We start from the raw sequence: 18,127 nt of genomic DNA on the forward strand, positions 1-18,127 counted from the left end.
TACCTCCTCTTGATATTTTTTTTTTTCGTTTTCTTTCTTTTCTTTTATTTCCCCCTTCATTTCCCCCCCTCCCTGCTGCATCCCCAATCCCCGGGCGGGGTTGCTAAGGAAACGGCCGCTTGGCAACGCGCGCAAGCCTCGGGCCGCTGCTGCGCCCAGCGCTGCTGCTGCTGCTTCTGCTTCTGCTGCTGCTGCCGCTGTTGCTGCTGTGATTGCTGCCGCCGCCGCTGCCGCTAGCCCAGCCTCCGCCACCGCGCCTCCTCCCTCACTTGCCGGCGCGCTCGCCTCCTCTCTAGATGGTGTGCGAGCCGCCCGAGAATTAGACTCACTCCGGACTCGGCCAGAATCAACCGAGAGGAGGTGTAGTGTGGTGCCAGGGGGTGGGAGGGGAGGGAGGGAGGGACAGCAAAGAGGAGGAGGAGGGGAGGCCAAAAAAGAGAGAGAAACAACATCCAACAACTAGAGGGGGGAAAAGAAAGAAAGAAAAGAAACCCACCCACCCATCAAAAAAAAAGAAAAAGAAAAGAAAAAAAAAATCCTGTGGCGCACCGCCTGGTTCCCGGGAAGACTCGCCAGCACCAGGGGGTGGGGGAGTGCGAGCTGAAAGCTTCTGGAGAGTGAGCAGCCCGAGCAGGGATGGACATGATGCTGTTGGTGCAGGGTGCATGTTGCTCGAACCAGTGGCTGGCGGCGGTGCTGCTCAGCCTTTGCTGCCTGCTGCCCTCCTGCCTCCCGGCTGGACAGAGTGTGGACTTCCCCTGGGCGGCCGTGGACAACATGATGGTCAGAAAAGGGGACACGGCGGTGCTTAGGTAGGAAGAACGGCGTGCCTTTCGTACTTGTCTCAGTCTATCTTTCCGTCTATCTTTCCACTTTTTTTTTTTTTAATTTTGGTCTTCTCTTTAAACCGAATAATGATGCTGGTGGTGATCACTATCAAAAGATCACATCTCAAGACATCCAGGTGCTGATTCTGCCCCAGCTGTGGTCCCTTTATGCTGGGGCAGGTAGCAAGCTGGACTCGTGATGCTAAAGCACTTTGCCCGAATGCCAAGTAGCCCCGGGATGAGTGAAGTGTGCGGTTTAGGAGGGACAGGTGGCACTTTGAAACTCAATTCACAAGGTCTCTGTTTTACTGTCATTGGGTACTCTTGGAGAGTCTGGCAAGTTTATCAGGTTTGTTTCTGTTTTACTCTAGTCTAAGTGACTTTTTCAAACTGCTCGCTCCCCACTCCCATTTATTTTCCTTCTCAGTTGGACACTTAGGCTCAATTTTTCCCTCTTCAGCTATCTTTCTTTCCTCTTCCCCCTTACCCTTTTCTTCCTTCTCCTAGTCTTTTTTGTCCCATTTCCCCACCCTCTTCTTACTCTCTTCTCTGTCCATTGCCTCTTTCCCATCCTTATCTATTTTCTATTCTTCCCTTTTCTATTTTATCCTCAATTTTCTTTTTTAAAAAATCGCCACCTCTCTAATTTTTGATTCTCTTATTTAAACCCCATTCCTCCACCCTTCATCCTAGCCCATTGCTCACTTTTGTTCTTCATTAGAGTCCCCATTCTGTGATCTTATCATCCCTTTTTTTGCCATCACATTTCCCATCTCTCTCCCTGTCCCCGTCACATACACATGCATGTTCCCTCCAACACCCTCCTGTGCCATTTTTTCCACACTCACAAATCTCTTTTCTTTAAACACACTCCTGCACATATTCTCTGTCTCACATCCTCACAGACGTTGGGTCCTTCTATGCTCTCACAACCACTTTCACAGTCAGATTCTCTTTCCCTGTTTAAAAGGTACACACTTCTTCACTGTTCCACACACTGTCACTCACACATGTGCACAGGATCGAGGTCTCTCTCTCTGCCCACCCCCCATTTTCTCTGTTCTCTATATTTCTTCCCATCTCCCTCCCTCCCTCCTTCCTTCCATCTTCAGTTTTACTTCTTTTTATCACTCTCCTTTCTTTCCGTCTCTCTCCCAAGCTCGAGCACTGAAATGTTTTGTTATTAACGAGTATCCATAGCCTGATGTTATCCCTAAGCAACACTGCAGAGTGAGCTTCTGGAAACATTTTCTCTCCTGTGAAAATATAAATTGATGATCAGCAGCACTTAGATCTGAACAAGGCTCTTACTCCTTCATTTTCCATTGCCCTCCCTTCTCCTCCTGACACCTCCACCTGATGTATACCTCAGATCTCCCTGAAAGATCTTCTTTCCCTCCACTGGGTGGTAGTTGGCTTTTACGTGTGGATTGCACAAAATCAGTATCCATGGCATGTCTAAGGTGGGAGAGTGAGATATGTTTCTGTTTAGATCACATAACATATTTTAAATTTAATGATATGATATCTGGGTGTGGTATATGACATATCTTCTGAAACATGTTTATGAGTTCAAATGTGTATGGAATATACTTATAATATCTAATATACACTAACAACATGCTTTTATAATATACTTTGTTATCTTTGCTGTAATCACAAATGGTACTGGGTGTGTACAAAAAATAATGAATGATTTTTATAACTTAGCAAAATACCTTTTCATTGGTGGTAAAAGCGATGAACTCTTTGTCACATAGAGGATAGAAATTAAGACCATGTTTATGTTCTTTATATTAAGTTTGTTTTAAAAGTTTGAACAATAGTGGTAAGGATGAAACATTATTTTCAGAGGCTGTAAACAAATATCATGGGAGGTACAATCTTTTATATGTTTTTGTAGCAGCACATTGCGTGTTTGTAATTAGCATTAATATTTTGAGCCTAAAGGATTTGATAGTCTGCTTATATTTTGATGATATATCTTGACATTTTATTTCTAATGGACAATATAATAAATACAATGACTAACTGAAATAGCTGAACCCATGTGTTGCTTCTAAGAGACTTATGGTTAGTTAGTTCACTCATTCTTCTAATGCTAGTGGGGACTGTATCTTTCCAGTGTTGGTTTGGTGCAGTCCTTGTATACTTGTATGTGTTGTACCTCATCCATTTTTTTTCTATATCCTGAGTTTTGTAGTATCTTATTTTAGGGGACTTTTGACTTTCAAAATGTTTAAGCAGAATAGAATATCTCTTCTAAATGATTTTTCTTAACCATTTACAGTGTTTTTTTAAATAAAAGAAATATTTTTGCCATATGTGAGAGAAATCTGATCTGCATTACTTTTTACCCAAAGTAATTTGCTGATAGTAATTCTAGAACTCCATAGGGAGTATCCCACTTTCTCACCTTTTTACATTGTCCATGGATTTTTAACTATTTTAACATACATGCACATATATATGTGTGTGTGTGTGGATATATATATATATATATATATTTCTTGTAAATATATATATATTTACAAGAAATTCTCAGTTGTTTTTCTTAACTCCTCCCCAGCAACTGGTGTTGACTCTGTATACATAGACCAGTAGAGACAGAACTTAAAAACAAATTGCGTATAAGTCAGGTGACATATTTTTCATCAAAAGTAATGTCAGAGTTCCATTTTATTCTTTTGCTTTGGGTATTTAGAATTATATATGATATTCTATAACTATATATAATAATATATATATAGTTATAGAATATAGTTCTATAGTTATAATATATATAACTCATATAATAATATATGAGTTATTCTATAACTCATTAGAAAACAAATCAAATTACACAAAATTTACCCTCAACAACACTCCCCTCCATCCCCATCCCCAATTAAAGTACCTAACTCTGGTGCGAATACTTTACTGACTACATTATATTATTTATTAAGCTTTACACTATATACTCTTTTTAATCTAACACATTCCTCAAGGTGTCTCTAATAAAAAGCAAATAGTAGCATAACAGTTGTCAAATAACTCAAGTACTAAAGGCCTGAAAGTACAAACGTGTCACTCAGTGACTCTGTTGCTTGTGGCTACATTAATGAAACAGAAGTTTAAAGGTCAAATGATACATTTTTATCTCCTAAATGCCACAATGTCTGTTTTAGAGAAAAGAATCAAGAAAAACAAAACTCTCCTTAACTGGTTTATAATGCAAAAGAGAAATGCATTCTATGATCTACTAACTACATCTGTCATTAGTAGGCCATCTTCTCCATTTAACTGAGAGGACTTATGAAATTTCCTTTAATAATTTCAACATTCTTATCATTTTAACTTTGTCTTTTAATGTTAGTGAAGCAATGTATTAAATGTCAAAATTTCCCTTTCTTCTAATAATGTTATTCACTGATTAATGTCTAGAGGATTCACTGTAGCTATTTGGACCTTCCTGATAAAGTATTTAATGATACATCTACTCAATAACATAATGTTTGGCATTTCCCTTGTTTAAACTTTGGATTCAAATAAATGCATGGATGTCTAGAGTACATTTGTAGTTTGCTACAAACTCAAACTAATATATTCATGAATTTATTAAAAAGTGACTTTGATTGCAACTACATTTAATATGTATTAGTATTTTATACATAATAAAACTTGTTAACTGTATATGGAGAATTTAACTTTTCCTCCAGTCTTTAAATTGCATTTTGCATTGTGTGGAAGACCTGAGTAAATGTTTCATGGGAGACATAACAAAGAACAGGAGATGCTAGAACCAACTGGATCACACTTCAGTACCTGGTGTTTCTAGATGTGGAAAATCTAGGGGAACATAACTCAGGTCTGGATCAATATATAAATTTCAGATGATTTTTTAAAATATAGTTTTATAATTAATTCAAGGTGAATCCATTGTTTTATTCTTACTTTATTAATGAATATAGTTATGTTAACATGTCCAAAATGTCTAATATTCTTTGAAAACGATGCAAGGAACATCTTCATTTACACCCAGTATCTGAACATTTTTAAAAACACATGCCATTATTAAACTAATTATTTCAATCTGTTTCTACTTTAACTCTTTTGTATGAATTTTGTACATTTTAAGCCACCTTTCTGATATGAATTCAAAATATTCTATTCCCTACTTGCCATGCTTTAATCAAATGAAGGGAGATTATTTTCTTAAATGTGATATATTTTACCTTAACAAAGTTGAACACAACTCTGTTATTTTAACACAGTAGATTTGAATGGAACTTATATGATACTGTAATAAGAAGGAAGACTTTTGCTTAAAGCATAAAGCATGAGCACATTTCCACAGAAAATCTTTCCACTGGAAGACACAAAATGTTTTAAAGTGGATTTATAAATGGATATGGCATATATTTATTACTTCTTATCCCATTCACCCAATACATTTGCCTTTTGATTAGACTACATCAATTAGTTTAGTTTGGATACAAGAGAGTAAATGATTTATTTATGAGAATGAAGAATTACTAATAACAGTAAAAATCAATTATACTATACTTCAAGAATATCATTGAAGAGTCTCAGATTGTCTGCTGAGTGATTCCCGTACATTGATGCATTACATATCCCAGGTAAACTTCAGGTGTATAGGTATCTTCAATTTTGAACATTAAGACATTATTTAAAAACCTATATGTTTATTATATAGTACCATTGAACAAACATATTTATAATTCTGGTTTCTTCCTTTAAAATAGAGGGGGTAATAGATTGTCATACTGAGTCAATTTGGAAAAATGTGTTTCAAAATATTGAATAAAATGCTACAATATTACCTGTAGTGATTTTCCCAAGCTGTTCTTTTAGCATGACTTATTACTTAGCATATTAATATGCAATAATTTATTATATTGAAGAACAATAGTATTTTGTAAATGTATAGATAAGTGTACCCTTGCTCAGTCTTTTTAATTCAGAAGAATTTATAAGCTGTGTGGTTAAATCTTTGAACACAAACATTAAAGATGTGCTTAGTTTAAATAAATTGGTTTTGTAATTAAACAGCTCCACGGAATAAGTTAATTCTGTAATACTAGACTTCTGAAGAGTTTAGAGAAATGTGCACATCCTATATACACCAGTTCTGGGCCTGATGCTGTTGGAGATAGATGGTGGAGCTAATCCCTCAGCCGCATTTACAAGTCAGACAAGTCTTCAGCTGTGGTTGGCCAATGACAGGTAGTTTCAGGAGAATGGAGGACATAAGGGGTTAGAGACCAAGGTGTTTGTTTCTCCTCTCCTTCATTGTTTTGGGTAGTATCCAGCAATGTCTCCATCTCCCAAGGAACCTCTTTGTTCTGGTTTCCATCCCATAACTGGCTCTTGGCTCTGTTTGTGCCTCATCCATTTGATCTTTCATCCTAAGAGCAGTAGTGCTTTCCTGCTGCTTTCATTACTGTGTTTGGCTCTCTGCTTTTCCATCCCTTTGTAATCAGTTCCCTCTGTTAAATTCCCTCTGTTTTAAATATCCAGAATGCCTTAAGTTTTCCTGGTAGAATCCTGATTAATACAAAGTGAAAAGTAATAGTTTCAGTGATTTTAATTATATTTGATTAAATTACTACTTTGCCCATGGCACCATAATGTTGCTTGCTAGATTAGATAGCAACATTGGGGCATATTGCAAATAAGAAAAATGGATATTTGGGTTGTTTTCACGCCCAGATTATGATGAGAATAAAACAAGTTTATAAATATTTAATTAAAATGACAATTGAGTACATGATTTTAGTAATATCTATATCTATCTATATCTCATTATGTACAGTGTTGCTATATGAGAGAAAATAAAGAAGTTGATGGGCATATATTGGCAACATTCAATAATACTCTATCTTTTTTTTTGACTGAACAAAAGAAAACTAGGGCTAAACTCTGCTTGTGAATATGTGATCAAAATGATAAGATAATTCTTGCCGTGTTGCCTATTTAAATTAATAGGAATCGAAGGTGTTTAATGTAGCTTAATATTCAAGGAGTTTTCAATTTCTTATGAAGTATATGATTAAAACAATGCACATGTTTCAAGTATTGAAGTATTTAACCACTGTAGAAATTAGTATCTCAAGCCATTTGAATCTTGATCAGAAATCAAATAACTGGAATACTACTCAACCATAAAAAAGAAGAAACTTTTACTTTATGCAACAGCATGGATGGACCTAGAGAACAGTATGAAATAAGCCAGTCAGAGAAAGACAAATACCATATGATTTCACTTATATTTGGAATGTAATGAACAAACTGAACTAACAAGCAAAATAGAGACAGACTCAAAGATGGAGAGCAGGGTGACAACTATGGGGGAGACAGTTAGGGGATGGAGGGATTAAGCAAAAAAGGAAAAAGAATTCATGGACATGGGCAACAGTGTGGTGACTGCAGGGGGAGAGTAGTAGAAGGAGAATAAACGGTAATGGAGAATATAATAAAAATTGAATAAGTAGAAAACAAGTCACTTTTCTACCATATTCTGTTCAATTAGCATAAATTAAGATATTATGAACATCACATAAGTTACAAAGACTAGTGAAGGGAATCTTTTTTTTTTTAGATTTTATTTATTTATTTTTAGAGAGGGAAGGGGGGGAGAGAGAGAGAGAGAGAGAGAGAGAAACATCAATGTGCGGTTGCTGGGGGTTATGGCCTGCAACCCAGCAATGTACCCTGGCTGGGAATCGAACCTGGGGCACTTTGGTTCCCAGCCCGCGCTCAATCCACTGAGCTACGCCAGCCAGGGGTGGGAATCTTCATTAGTGAGTGTTATTCATTTGTTTTCAATGTACTCTTTCTCTTAACTGACTATTAGATCATGTGGTGACCTTCCCCCTAACTTCTTCAAAATGCTTTCTGAAAGATACTTGTTTAGGTGTCTGGTTCCAATGTAAACAAGCAGTCATCATAAAGTCCTGCTTTTGGTACATTTCTCCACACTTTCACAGGAAAGGTATTAATTTAAAAGCCATTAATAAATTGACGCTCTCTCAAAGATGCTCAAGAGAGGATTTCTGAATTGGGAAGACAGTGCTTGTTAGTCTTTACCATTCAGTGTTTCTCAAAGTCTTGCTGATCCATTACAAATTACCACTGATGTGTTATATATGAGAGAATGTAACGTTTACTGTTGTATTTTCTCCTAGGGGCATAATATAATTTGCCTTTTAGCTTCTGTAAAGGAAATTTTAAATTGGGTTATATGCTCTTTTATCAGGTGCTTTATGTGTTTCTAGTTCATCTGTGGAAACAGGAACTTCCCATACTCCTAGAGAGTAAAATCTAAGATTCATCCATATGGCTCTGATCATTATCAGACTGGATTTTATTAGTTTACCACACCTAAGAATGTGGTTAATTTAATACATATTAAAGAACATTAATAGTAGTATTATTTTTGATCCTTTGTTAAAATATATTGATTTTGATTGACAAAACACCTGGGTTTGTAAGCTCTAAAACTATCGTTCTCCTATCCCTATGGCTTAAACAATAGCTTTACATATATCAAGCTAGCATCCACTATTTTGTAATTAATGAATCCACAGAAGGATAAATGAAAGAATACATTTATTTGTTCTTTAGTTTATTGTTTCAGATTTTAAAAATTGTAATATCTTTTATACCATGGTGGATCTGCATGCTTACAGTGATTAAGTACTTTGTGTTGAATCTATATATGAATAGCCTTTGCCTTAAGTAATTCCTGCAAAGTCCTAAGCCTTTAAGACACATTGGAATCATTCAGTGTCATTAAATTGGAGGATACAACTTATAACTTAAGAAAAAGTATTGGATACTTAAGGTATTTTTTAAATAAAATGTATTAAAATAGGGTAGAAGACTTTATACATATTAAAGGTAAGTATTGTCTGATTAAACTTTTATTGTGTATGTGTTTGTATGTGTATGTTGTGTTAAGATTTTAGATGTATTTCTTACTGTGTGTGTCAGAAGAAAAACTTTGAAATGCAGTGGCATGCTTATTGGAAGACTTTGAGATGTAGTTATAATTTTAAGAAGACTCAGGATTTTCAATTATATCGGAAGGCTTTTTGCTATTTGTAATTATAATCAGCAGATAACAGGAAAAGTTCAAAATAGTAAAAGTTTTTTCTGTTTCTACCTCAGCTCCTGGAGTCTCCTCTTCCTTTCTCCTGATTTCCATTAAATAAAATCAATAAAAGTAAAGTGATAGAGAGAATTGACTATTTGCTATGGATGAATAACTCTCAATTGTGAAAAGTATTGTAGCTACACACCCCAAACTAGGGCAGAACTTTTGTGTCATTCTAAACGTCTTCCAGAGTTAGGTCAACAGTACTTTATAAACCACAGGGTATTGATACAGCTGATAGAATTTTAATGTGGTCATCTGGCTTTGATTTATAATGCTGGGGAGGTTATCTATTAGCATAGTGGTTTCTAAGCCATATCAAGTTCTGAATCCTGAGAGAGGACCTTTGATGCTCTTAAGCATCCAGCTGGCATGGGAACTGGTCTTTTAATCACTTTTTCTAGGAAAAGGGGAATATAAGAAAGCAGGAATTTGGCAGTATTGCCAACATTAAGTGTTGTTCTTTTGAACAGAAGCCAATATATTATACTTTCCAGATAGCTGGTAATTTGTTCAATTTAAGAGAGATGTTTATAACCCTTTTCAGTCCAGAACTAAATTATTCTTTACTGTATTTCACTGAGTCCTTTGGACACAGGTCCAGTGTCCATGATCATGCTACAGAATAGGGTTTCTTTAAAGCTATAGCTCCTGCCATAAAGTATTGAAAGGTTTTTGCTGATTTAAAGGGCTATGGGAAAAATGTGTTCTGTTGTCTTCAGAAACTCCTTTCCTCTCATGGAACTAAATTAAATTTAGAGATATTAAAAGGATTTAGGAGATATTGTGAACATAAGAGCTGTAATCAGAAGGCAAGAGAGTAATGCTTGTATTTTCTCTCCAGTAACATTACATACTATAGCATTGGGATATTAAGTGAATAAATCAAAGGGATCATAAAGTTTTTGTAATCTTATAGATATAATATTTCTTAGAGGAGAACATACTTTGATATATTTGATTTGTGAGAAACCTATTTTCAAACTAATGTCTTGGTAATTGATCAGCTGAATAGAAAATAACGTCCATACTGCTTGACATATTTCTTGACGCATTATCAGAGCTCAAACCCTGAATGTTGAGTGTAGGAAATGAAGGCAAAAAGGAGGACAGGAAAAAGGGAGGAAGAAAGAGATGGAAGTATGTTATGCTATGCGAGTAATTTCTGATAAAATTACTGGGATGATATAAAATTAAGCCCATGAATTTTACTATACGGAAGAATTACAATAAAATAATGAATTTCAGTTTAAATAATTCATTAAATAATTAAAATAATGTTAAACCTACGTCCGCCGATGATGAAGTGATGTCCATTTTACAAATGGAAGTTTTAAAATCATACTTTACACTCAGGTGTAAGTCTGTCTTCCAGATAACTAGTGCATTTATGTTTATTTTAAAAGATAGTAACTGTAGTTTGGCCTGCAATGGGGCCAGGGACCAATGTTTTGTAATATGTTCATAAAAGAAAATTATATGTAAATCTTTGAATAACTGCTTACTTGTCTTCTTGAGAACATGTTATTGATCGATTTTTTGCTCATACATCATTAATATGAAATTGATATAAAGAGTTACTTTTGCTTATGCACAGAGCTTCTCTTCTATTGGAATTGTTCAGTTGCATTGCACAACCCATCATGGTTTGAGGTATCTGGAATAGGAGTTATGAGAGTTTGAGTTTCTGTTTCTCCACTTACTGGATATGTGACTTGAACAAAATGCCTTACCCTCACTTACTACCTCCCTAGCAAAATGACATTGATGAAATGAGATAATGCTTGTAAAATGCCAACACAGTATCTACTACGTAGTAAGCACTAAATTTATATTAGCTAATAATTTGTGTTTCTTTTCTTTTCCTGATATCAATCTGAAATCTGTTGACACTATTTAATTACTGACATTGATATATTTCCCCTCAATTAAATCACTGTGCCCATTATATGTGATACTCAATTATACAGTATTTGTTGAATATATGTGTGTGTATACACTATATATATATATATATATATAGTGATTTTGTTAAAATAGTATCTCACACCCTGGGGTGTCAGATGGTGAGCTCTGGTTCAATAGAGGACAACAAAAGAAACTGAAATAGAGAAGTTTACTCTTCACAGGTCCTGGAAGAGATACATATCATACCTCCAGGGACCACAGGAGGAGTTCAAGGCAAGATGTAGGCAGAGAAAGCAACAGAACCTGGAACATGTGCTTTTACTGAGGTCCCTGGGTAGAGTGCTTTAGGCTGGATTTAGCCAAGGCTGAATTGGTCATTTCAAACCATAAACAATGTATTTGGAGGATGATTATCCACGGGATAATCACTGGATAATCATCCCTTGGATAATTAACAAAAAGAGGCAGGGAGGTTATTCACAAGGACAGCTGGGGAAGTGATGTCAGGAACTTAAATTTAGTTGTGACTTTTCAAGCTGGTCAAGAATTTTCTGTCTATATTGCCATTTTATCCATCAACAATAGACTCAGTAGAAGCTCAGAAAATATGAATGCTTAACTCTAATTTGGCATATTTGCTAAATGTGCAGCAGAATGATTTAAGTTCATAACCATGATAGAGCCATCAACGTCATGATTAAGTTTCAAATCTCACCGAGTATCTACTATATATGATATACCATCACAACAGTGTGCAATAAGGCGTTGCTTTCCTGGTTTTATAGTCAAGTAAACACGAGTTTGGAAAGGTAAGGTAATCTACCCTTGGTCAAACAGGGAGCGGCTGAGCCAGAATTCAAATCTCAGTTCTTCTATCCCAAGCCTCCTGACTTCTACAGTTTGTCTCTCACTAAGAGGAGATCAAAACAAATGATAAATTTCTTGCTTATTTAGTTACTAACATTTATTAAGCACCCTCTGAATTTCAACTACTGCTAAATTGATAATGATAAAAATCAAGAAGGCACATTATATATTTGAGAAAACATTAAATTATTTTCAGTAAGAAAAGGTACTTAGCATGCATTATAATAAGCATTTACAGAAAAAATCTCATTCAAAATTATTTTATTCCTAATGATTATAAGTTACTGATAATACAAGAGAAAAATAAACAACTTTTGAACATCATTTATAGTTAAGCATTATACGTTGGTTACTTCATTGAATCCTCACAGCAACCTACTTTTTTTTTCTATTTTATAAGTGTAGAAACAAATTCATAGAAGATGAATAACTTTCTCAACTTTGATACAGGTAGTAAACAGCATATCCTGGATTTGGTCCTAAGCCTGTGTGCCTCCAAAGCCCATGCTTATTTGTTTTTTAAGGCACAGTATTTCCTGGGGCTTTTTGTATACTCTGATCCTTAATAAAAAGTTTCCAAAAGTTTGCTTGCTGTAGTTTTCCAAGTCCTCAGTTTAATCATTTGAATGCTAATTCTGGTGTAACTCGAAAGAATGAATCAAACTGATTTAGAACTCTCCTTTGAAAAGGAAATGGAACATTGAAATGAGATGGGTTGGCTTTTCCTACTAGCTGGTAGAAGAGGATGGAGATTATATGTGTATATATATATATGTGTACATATATATATGTGTGTATATCATATATATATATGATAATGTAATTGAACAAAAACTTGTTTTTATGTAATTGAAGAATCTTTTTAAATGTATTTTCATAGTCATGTTCTACAGATTTTACATGTGTCCCTAAGAGGAGGTAAGTGTCCTGATATTTTATTCTTTGGTTATCTAAAGCTTTCCTAATATGAAGTCCTATTTTTGTCTTATATCATTCAAGAATTTTTCAACTCTCTCTAGTCCAATTCTAACTCCTTATTCCCTGAATTTTGAATTTCTGTACCTTGCCATTTTATAATGTTTATCCCATCAATTTTACATTACAGTATATTGTTATCTATTTTTATTCTATGAAGGAATATACCAGCTATTATCATATATATATATATATATATATATATATATATATCTTTCATTTATCACAAATTTTTGCAGAATTTTTCATAATGCTATTTCTGTAAGATATGCTTATTAAATTCTAGAATATTTAAATTGATTTTCATTTTCTTTTTGTATTTCAGGAATTTATTTTATATATTTTTTCTCATTCTGTAGTACCCCCTGCAACAAGAACATGATCTAGAAGAACATCACAATTTTTCAGCATATATTTATTGAGTCCTTGCCATATACTAGACACTTTTAATAAGTTTGAGTTACAGTGATAATAAAGAGTTAAGGTCCTTTCTATTGAATTTACACCGCAGTTCAATCTGTGTTCTTAAACAGTATTGTATGGTGTAAGGAACTTATGTTTGACATTTTATTTGACCATCTCTTAGCCCCTGGTCACAAGCAAGTTATTTGGTTTTTCTGAGACTCAGTTTTATTATTGGTAAAGGGAAATCATGATAGCTACTCCTATACTGTACTTACCAGGAATCCTGGTAATAACATATATGAACGTGTCCTAAGCAATATTCAATGCACAGTTGGCTCTCATGTCAATGTCTTTTCTCCCTACCTTCCTCATTCTTCCTTATATATAGCTATAACTTGTGGACAGAACTGCTTGGTTAAAGAAATGGTTACATGTTATATTGTGCTTTTCTGTGTTCTATTTGTTTTCTAGTTACTTCTGAGGCTCATCTATTTTTAATTCCAGACAGCTTTCTGATACTTTGAAGAGCAGAAGTCATTGCAATGCATGACTATGTATCTTATTCACTTGTTTCTTCTTCTTGGACTCATTTTTATTTCATCTTAAATGATTTGCCTTCATACTCTCCTGTCTTAAATACTTTTGTACATGGATTTCCCACTAAATTTGTCAGTTTTTGACATATTGTGAATGTCTGTGAAGAGTATATGTTCTTCCTCACAGTTTCTTCTCTTGGCCTCAAAACCTTGTAAATATTATGTGTTTCTTCTAAAATTGAACACTTTTCTCAGTATACTTCTATTATCATTTTTCTTGGTTAGGATGGCTATGTACATATGGGATCCTTCATAATTACCAACTGATCCTCTATTTGATCAACAAAGCAAATAATATATGAAATTCTTCTGCAAATAATTCTTGAAATAACAATGCTATGCTTTTCCCACTTCATTTCGTAAACTATCCTAAGCCTCCTACCCCCAATAGAAGGGATGACACTTTTCTTTGATCTCTGTAATTGCTAAGCTGATTTTCTGATTTTTCCTGGGGCACTCTAAAAATCCTCTTTGTATTTGGCATATGTGTATAATCACTTGGTTTCTCGTAGACAATATCTAGACTTTTGTATAACACCCAGCTTCAAGTACCATGCAATTTACATGTATATTGTTTATGTGGAGAAAGCACTAAATGTAAATTATTGTTAAATTTATTTACATTAAACTCCCTATTCATATTTCTTTTCCACATAAGAATATTGTGGTTTTTCAAATTCTTTCTTAACCCTTCAATATCCTCATATTTTCCTATTTTCAGCTACTTACACATATGTATTTCTGTTGGGCCCTTAAAAATAGTCATATTTCTTTGAATTATTAAAAATGCATCAAAAATTGATTAAGTTTAGCTACCTCTATATAGAAAGAGTTAGGTAATCTATATAGAAGTACCTAAACTATAGGTTGTGAGAATTAAATGAGGTAAAGTTTATAAACTCCATAGCACCATGCTTGGTACAAAATAGGCAATATATAAATGTTAGCTATTATGATTTTTATAAATATTGTTAACAATAGACCTTCAGTAATATTTTAGGTGGTTAGCTGACTACAGTCAAAATCTATCCACCATGCTGCAGGGGCTTATTTCATTAATTATTCTTTATTTGAAAGAGGACTTGTTGCTATTTTCCCCTCTTTCGTGGGGACTTTCTTCTCATCAGTTGATTTTCCAAAATAGCTTTTAAATAATTTCCTTCTATTTATTTTCTAAATTTAGCGCAATGCTATTTTTTTCAGGGACCTTTTATAATTACTCAGAATTCACAATTTAAAGCAAAAATTAAGAGCAAAAAATTAAACACATGGAAATATATATCCCCAAATACATATACCCAAATGTATACATATATGTATGTATTTTAAAATTTATTTACTTCACGACTTATAAGCCCAAACAATTACCTTGTGTTAATGCTGGATTTACCAAAATATATTTGGTGCACTCAGTTCCTTCCTTGTATTTTAGTTATTTATATACGTGTTTTATAATATATCTGTATAGTTCACTTAGGTCTTTTGAGGCAGAACTGTTACCTTAATTGTTTTTGCATCCCTTGAGGTTTTGGACAGGCTTTGTTGAAATGAGTAAATAAATATGCAAAGCACTAGTGTTTTTCTACTTATGACATACATATATATTTAATTTGCTAATCCAGTGTTGTTTGCTATTATTGACACATTTTAACATGGATTTCATTTGGAGTACAAATTAAGGTAAATATATATCAATATCTCTATTTCTTAGTGTTAATTTTATTATTATATAAGTCACTGATCAGAACTTTTTGAGGCAGAGGGACATATTTGCCCTGTAAATATCGCTGCCATATTGCCAGAAATGTTAGTATCAATAAAATTATGATGGTACAATAAAATATATGGGAAATATTCTCACCAAACATCATATCAGGAATTAAGCAATGTGTTAGTTTTTTTGTAAGTGTAACACTGCTTGAAAATAAGATTTTTTGTTGTTGTTGGGGGAGGATGAGTTGATGAAATAAAAGCACTCAAATTCAAGTGAATGGTGCTGTCTTGTTTTCCTCTTTTTTATTCAGATAGAGGATCATAAAACAGTATCTCATAAGTTGGGAGGGATAATTCAGGGCCAATATGATAGAACCAATCAAATGAATTTCACAGTCAGAATTGTTATGAATATTGAATCAGGACAATGCCTATGATTTTTATAGCCTAATAAGAAAATAATTTTTAAATTTATAAAATTAAGAAGGCAGCTCATTGGAAGTTTCCCAAATATCATATAAGTCTCCAATGGGTATAATTACTGTTACATGCCTTAAGAATTTAAAATCAGAGCCCTTAGTTTGGTTTTAAAGGTAAAGAACTTCTGGTTTCCAATGCCTCCTGTGTATATTAACAAACATTTAATAAGACATTCAATAAATATTTTATCAACTGATTGGCATTTCTTTAAAATAATTTAAGCATTGACTTTTTATTTCCTAGTAAATTAGACTCATACTTCAGGATCAAAATTAATTACTAATTGTTACATTAAATTATAGTGTTTGTATCTCAGTTATTTCCTTAGAGAAAATTCAAAAGAAGTTTGCTATACTCTAACAATACGTGGCAATATGAAAACTGGTGGACATTAGTGCCACAAAATTAAAATTAAAAGCTAACAAAAACTATCTTTTTTAAAGATAGTCAATTTATTATCTATTTTATATCATTTTCATTTGGTAGTAGAAGGAGTGTTGGTGTTCAAACAGGCAAACAATTATCATTAGTCATACATAATTAAAACAAAATGATTATCCAAGTATTTAGAGTTAATATAGCATGGCAAAAAATGTGATACATAGATAATACACAAATTGGTAGTAATATAGTTATACAACTTTTGATTAAGAAAAATGTTATAGTATGTACAGTTACTAAGCTATTTAATAAATAAATGACAATTGACTATGTGTTTAACATTTATTTGGTATAGTAGTATAAATTATAAATCTATTGCATTAACATAAATAATATTAAAACAGACAAATATATAACATAAGTTTTTGTTAATGATTTTCCATCTATAGAAAAATTAGACTTTGGTATATTTTCTTTATGTTCAGGAATACATTTTATAATAAGAAATAAAATATTGACATTTTGAATGATGGTTATGTCATCCTCAAATATGTCTATATTATGAAATATATAATTGATGGCTAAAATTTAAGTTATTAAAATATTGTCATAATATTACAAAAAATTAAATAGCTTGAAAAATTCAAACAACAACATAAAACAGTTTGGCCTCCATATATTATTTTAATTTGGAAAATAAACAATAAAGGACATAAACAATAAAGGAAATAAATGTATTTCCTATAGTGGAAAATGGAAATTTAAAAAGTGACAGTTGATAAAATATACTTAATCATTTTAATTATTAATTTTTCTATACTTAAAAAACTTTAGTATATTATTATTTAATAATAGACTGTAAATAATCCCTCTAAAGTAGTAATGAAGGTATGATTGTGAATCTTATAAATATTGAATTAAAACTTAAACTTATATTTCTTTTATATTATAAAATTATAATTTTATCTTGAAATATAATGTTTATGTCATCTTACTTAAACATCATACCATTCTTATAAGGAAAGCAGAACAAGTGTTGAAGTTCCAATTTTTCAAATGAATAAACACAGGCTTAAATATTTAAAGAGTCCTTGGTTATGAAATAGAATTATGTCTTATAAATATCAAACAGACTGGAACTTAGTCTGAATCCTTGTTCAGTACACTTTTCTTCTGATTTTCTGATTATAAAGCATAAACTACTCAGAGTGACATTTTCTTTTCTTTTATATTTTATTTTATTTTATATTTTATTTTATTTTACAAGGTTCTAGAACATTTGATTTCATTTTTGTCTCCATATTGAGTATACTGCTCATAGCTAGTGACACCACTGATTTCCAGGGGCCACTGTGTCATATTTTGTGCTTCATTCCCCATAGCACTTCACCCATTTCCCCTGAGGAAATGTGCATAGAGTAAATAATGGAAAAATCTAAGAAGAAATGAGAGCACTAAAGAAAACTTACATTAGGGAAGGAATAATGAAGTGAAAATTACTTAATCTTTTCTCACTATTTCACTATTACCATTTTCTTTTTTGTCATTTTTTTTCTTTTTTTGCCTTGGTGCTTTTATTTCATGCTCTATCTTAAAACAAGGAATTACTGGGCAGGACAAATACCTATTAATGCTGGTTTTTAGCCAATAACACAATGGAGAAATTATGTTACTACCTTATTTAGGAAGTCAGAGGGAGACAATTCTTTATAGAAAGTAATGCTTACATAGCAGTCATCAGGAAATATAAAAGGATATTGAAATAAAGATAACTGTACATTCTAAAGGGTCTTTTTTGGTCCGTTTTAACTAGCTAC

The 18,127-nt window shown here is 33.2% G+C and overlaps 1 protein-coding gene across 1 annotated transcript in view; it reads left to right on the plus strand.

Annotated features, from left to right (window-relative positions):
* The first annotated feature begins 445 nt into the window (after nucleotides 1–445).
* The window catches only part of NEGR1 (neuronal growth regulator 1), an 832,035-nt gene continuing 814,353 nt past the window's right edge, over nucleotides 446–18,127 (plus strand). Inside the window, exon 1 of the mRNA XM_045835545.1 lies at nucleotides 446–812. Coding sequence (XP_045691501.1) covers nucleotides 637–812 — 176 coding nt within the window. The 5' untranslated portion in view covers nucleotides 446–636. The remainder of the gene's footprint in view (nucleotides 813–18,127) is intronic.

This window comes from Phyllostomus hastatus, unplaced genomic scaffold (assembly GCF_019186645.2).
Source record: "Phyllostomus hastatus isolate PE091 unplaced genomic scaffold, TTU_PhHast_1.1 phas_contig_209, whole genome shotgun sequence".
Classification (NCBI taxonomy): domain Eukaryota; kingdom Metazoa; phylum Chordata; class Mammalia; order Chiroptera; family Phyllostomidae; genus Phyllostomus; species Phyllostomus hastatus.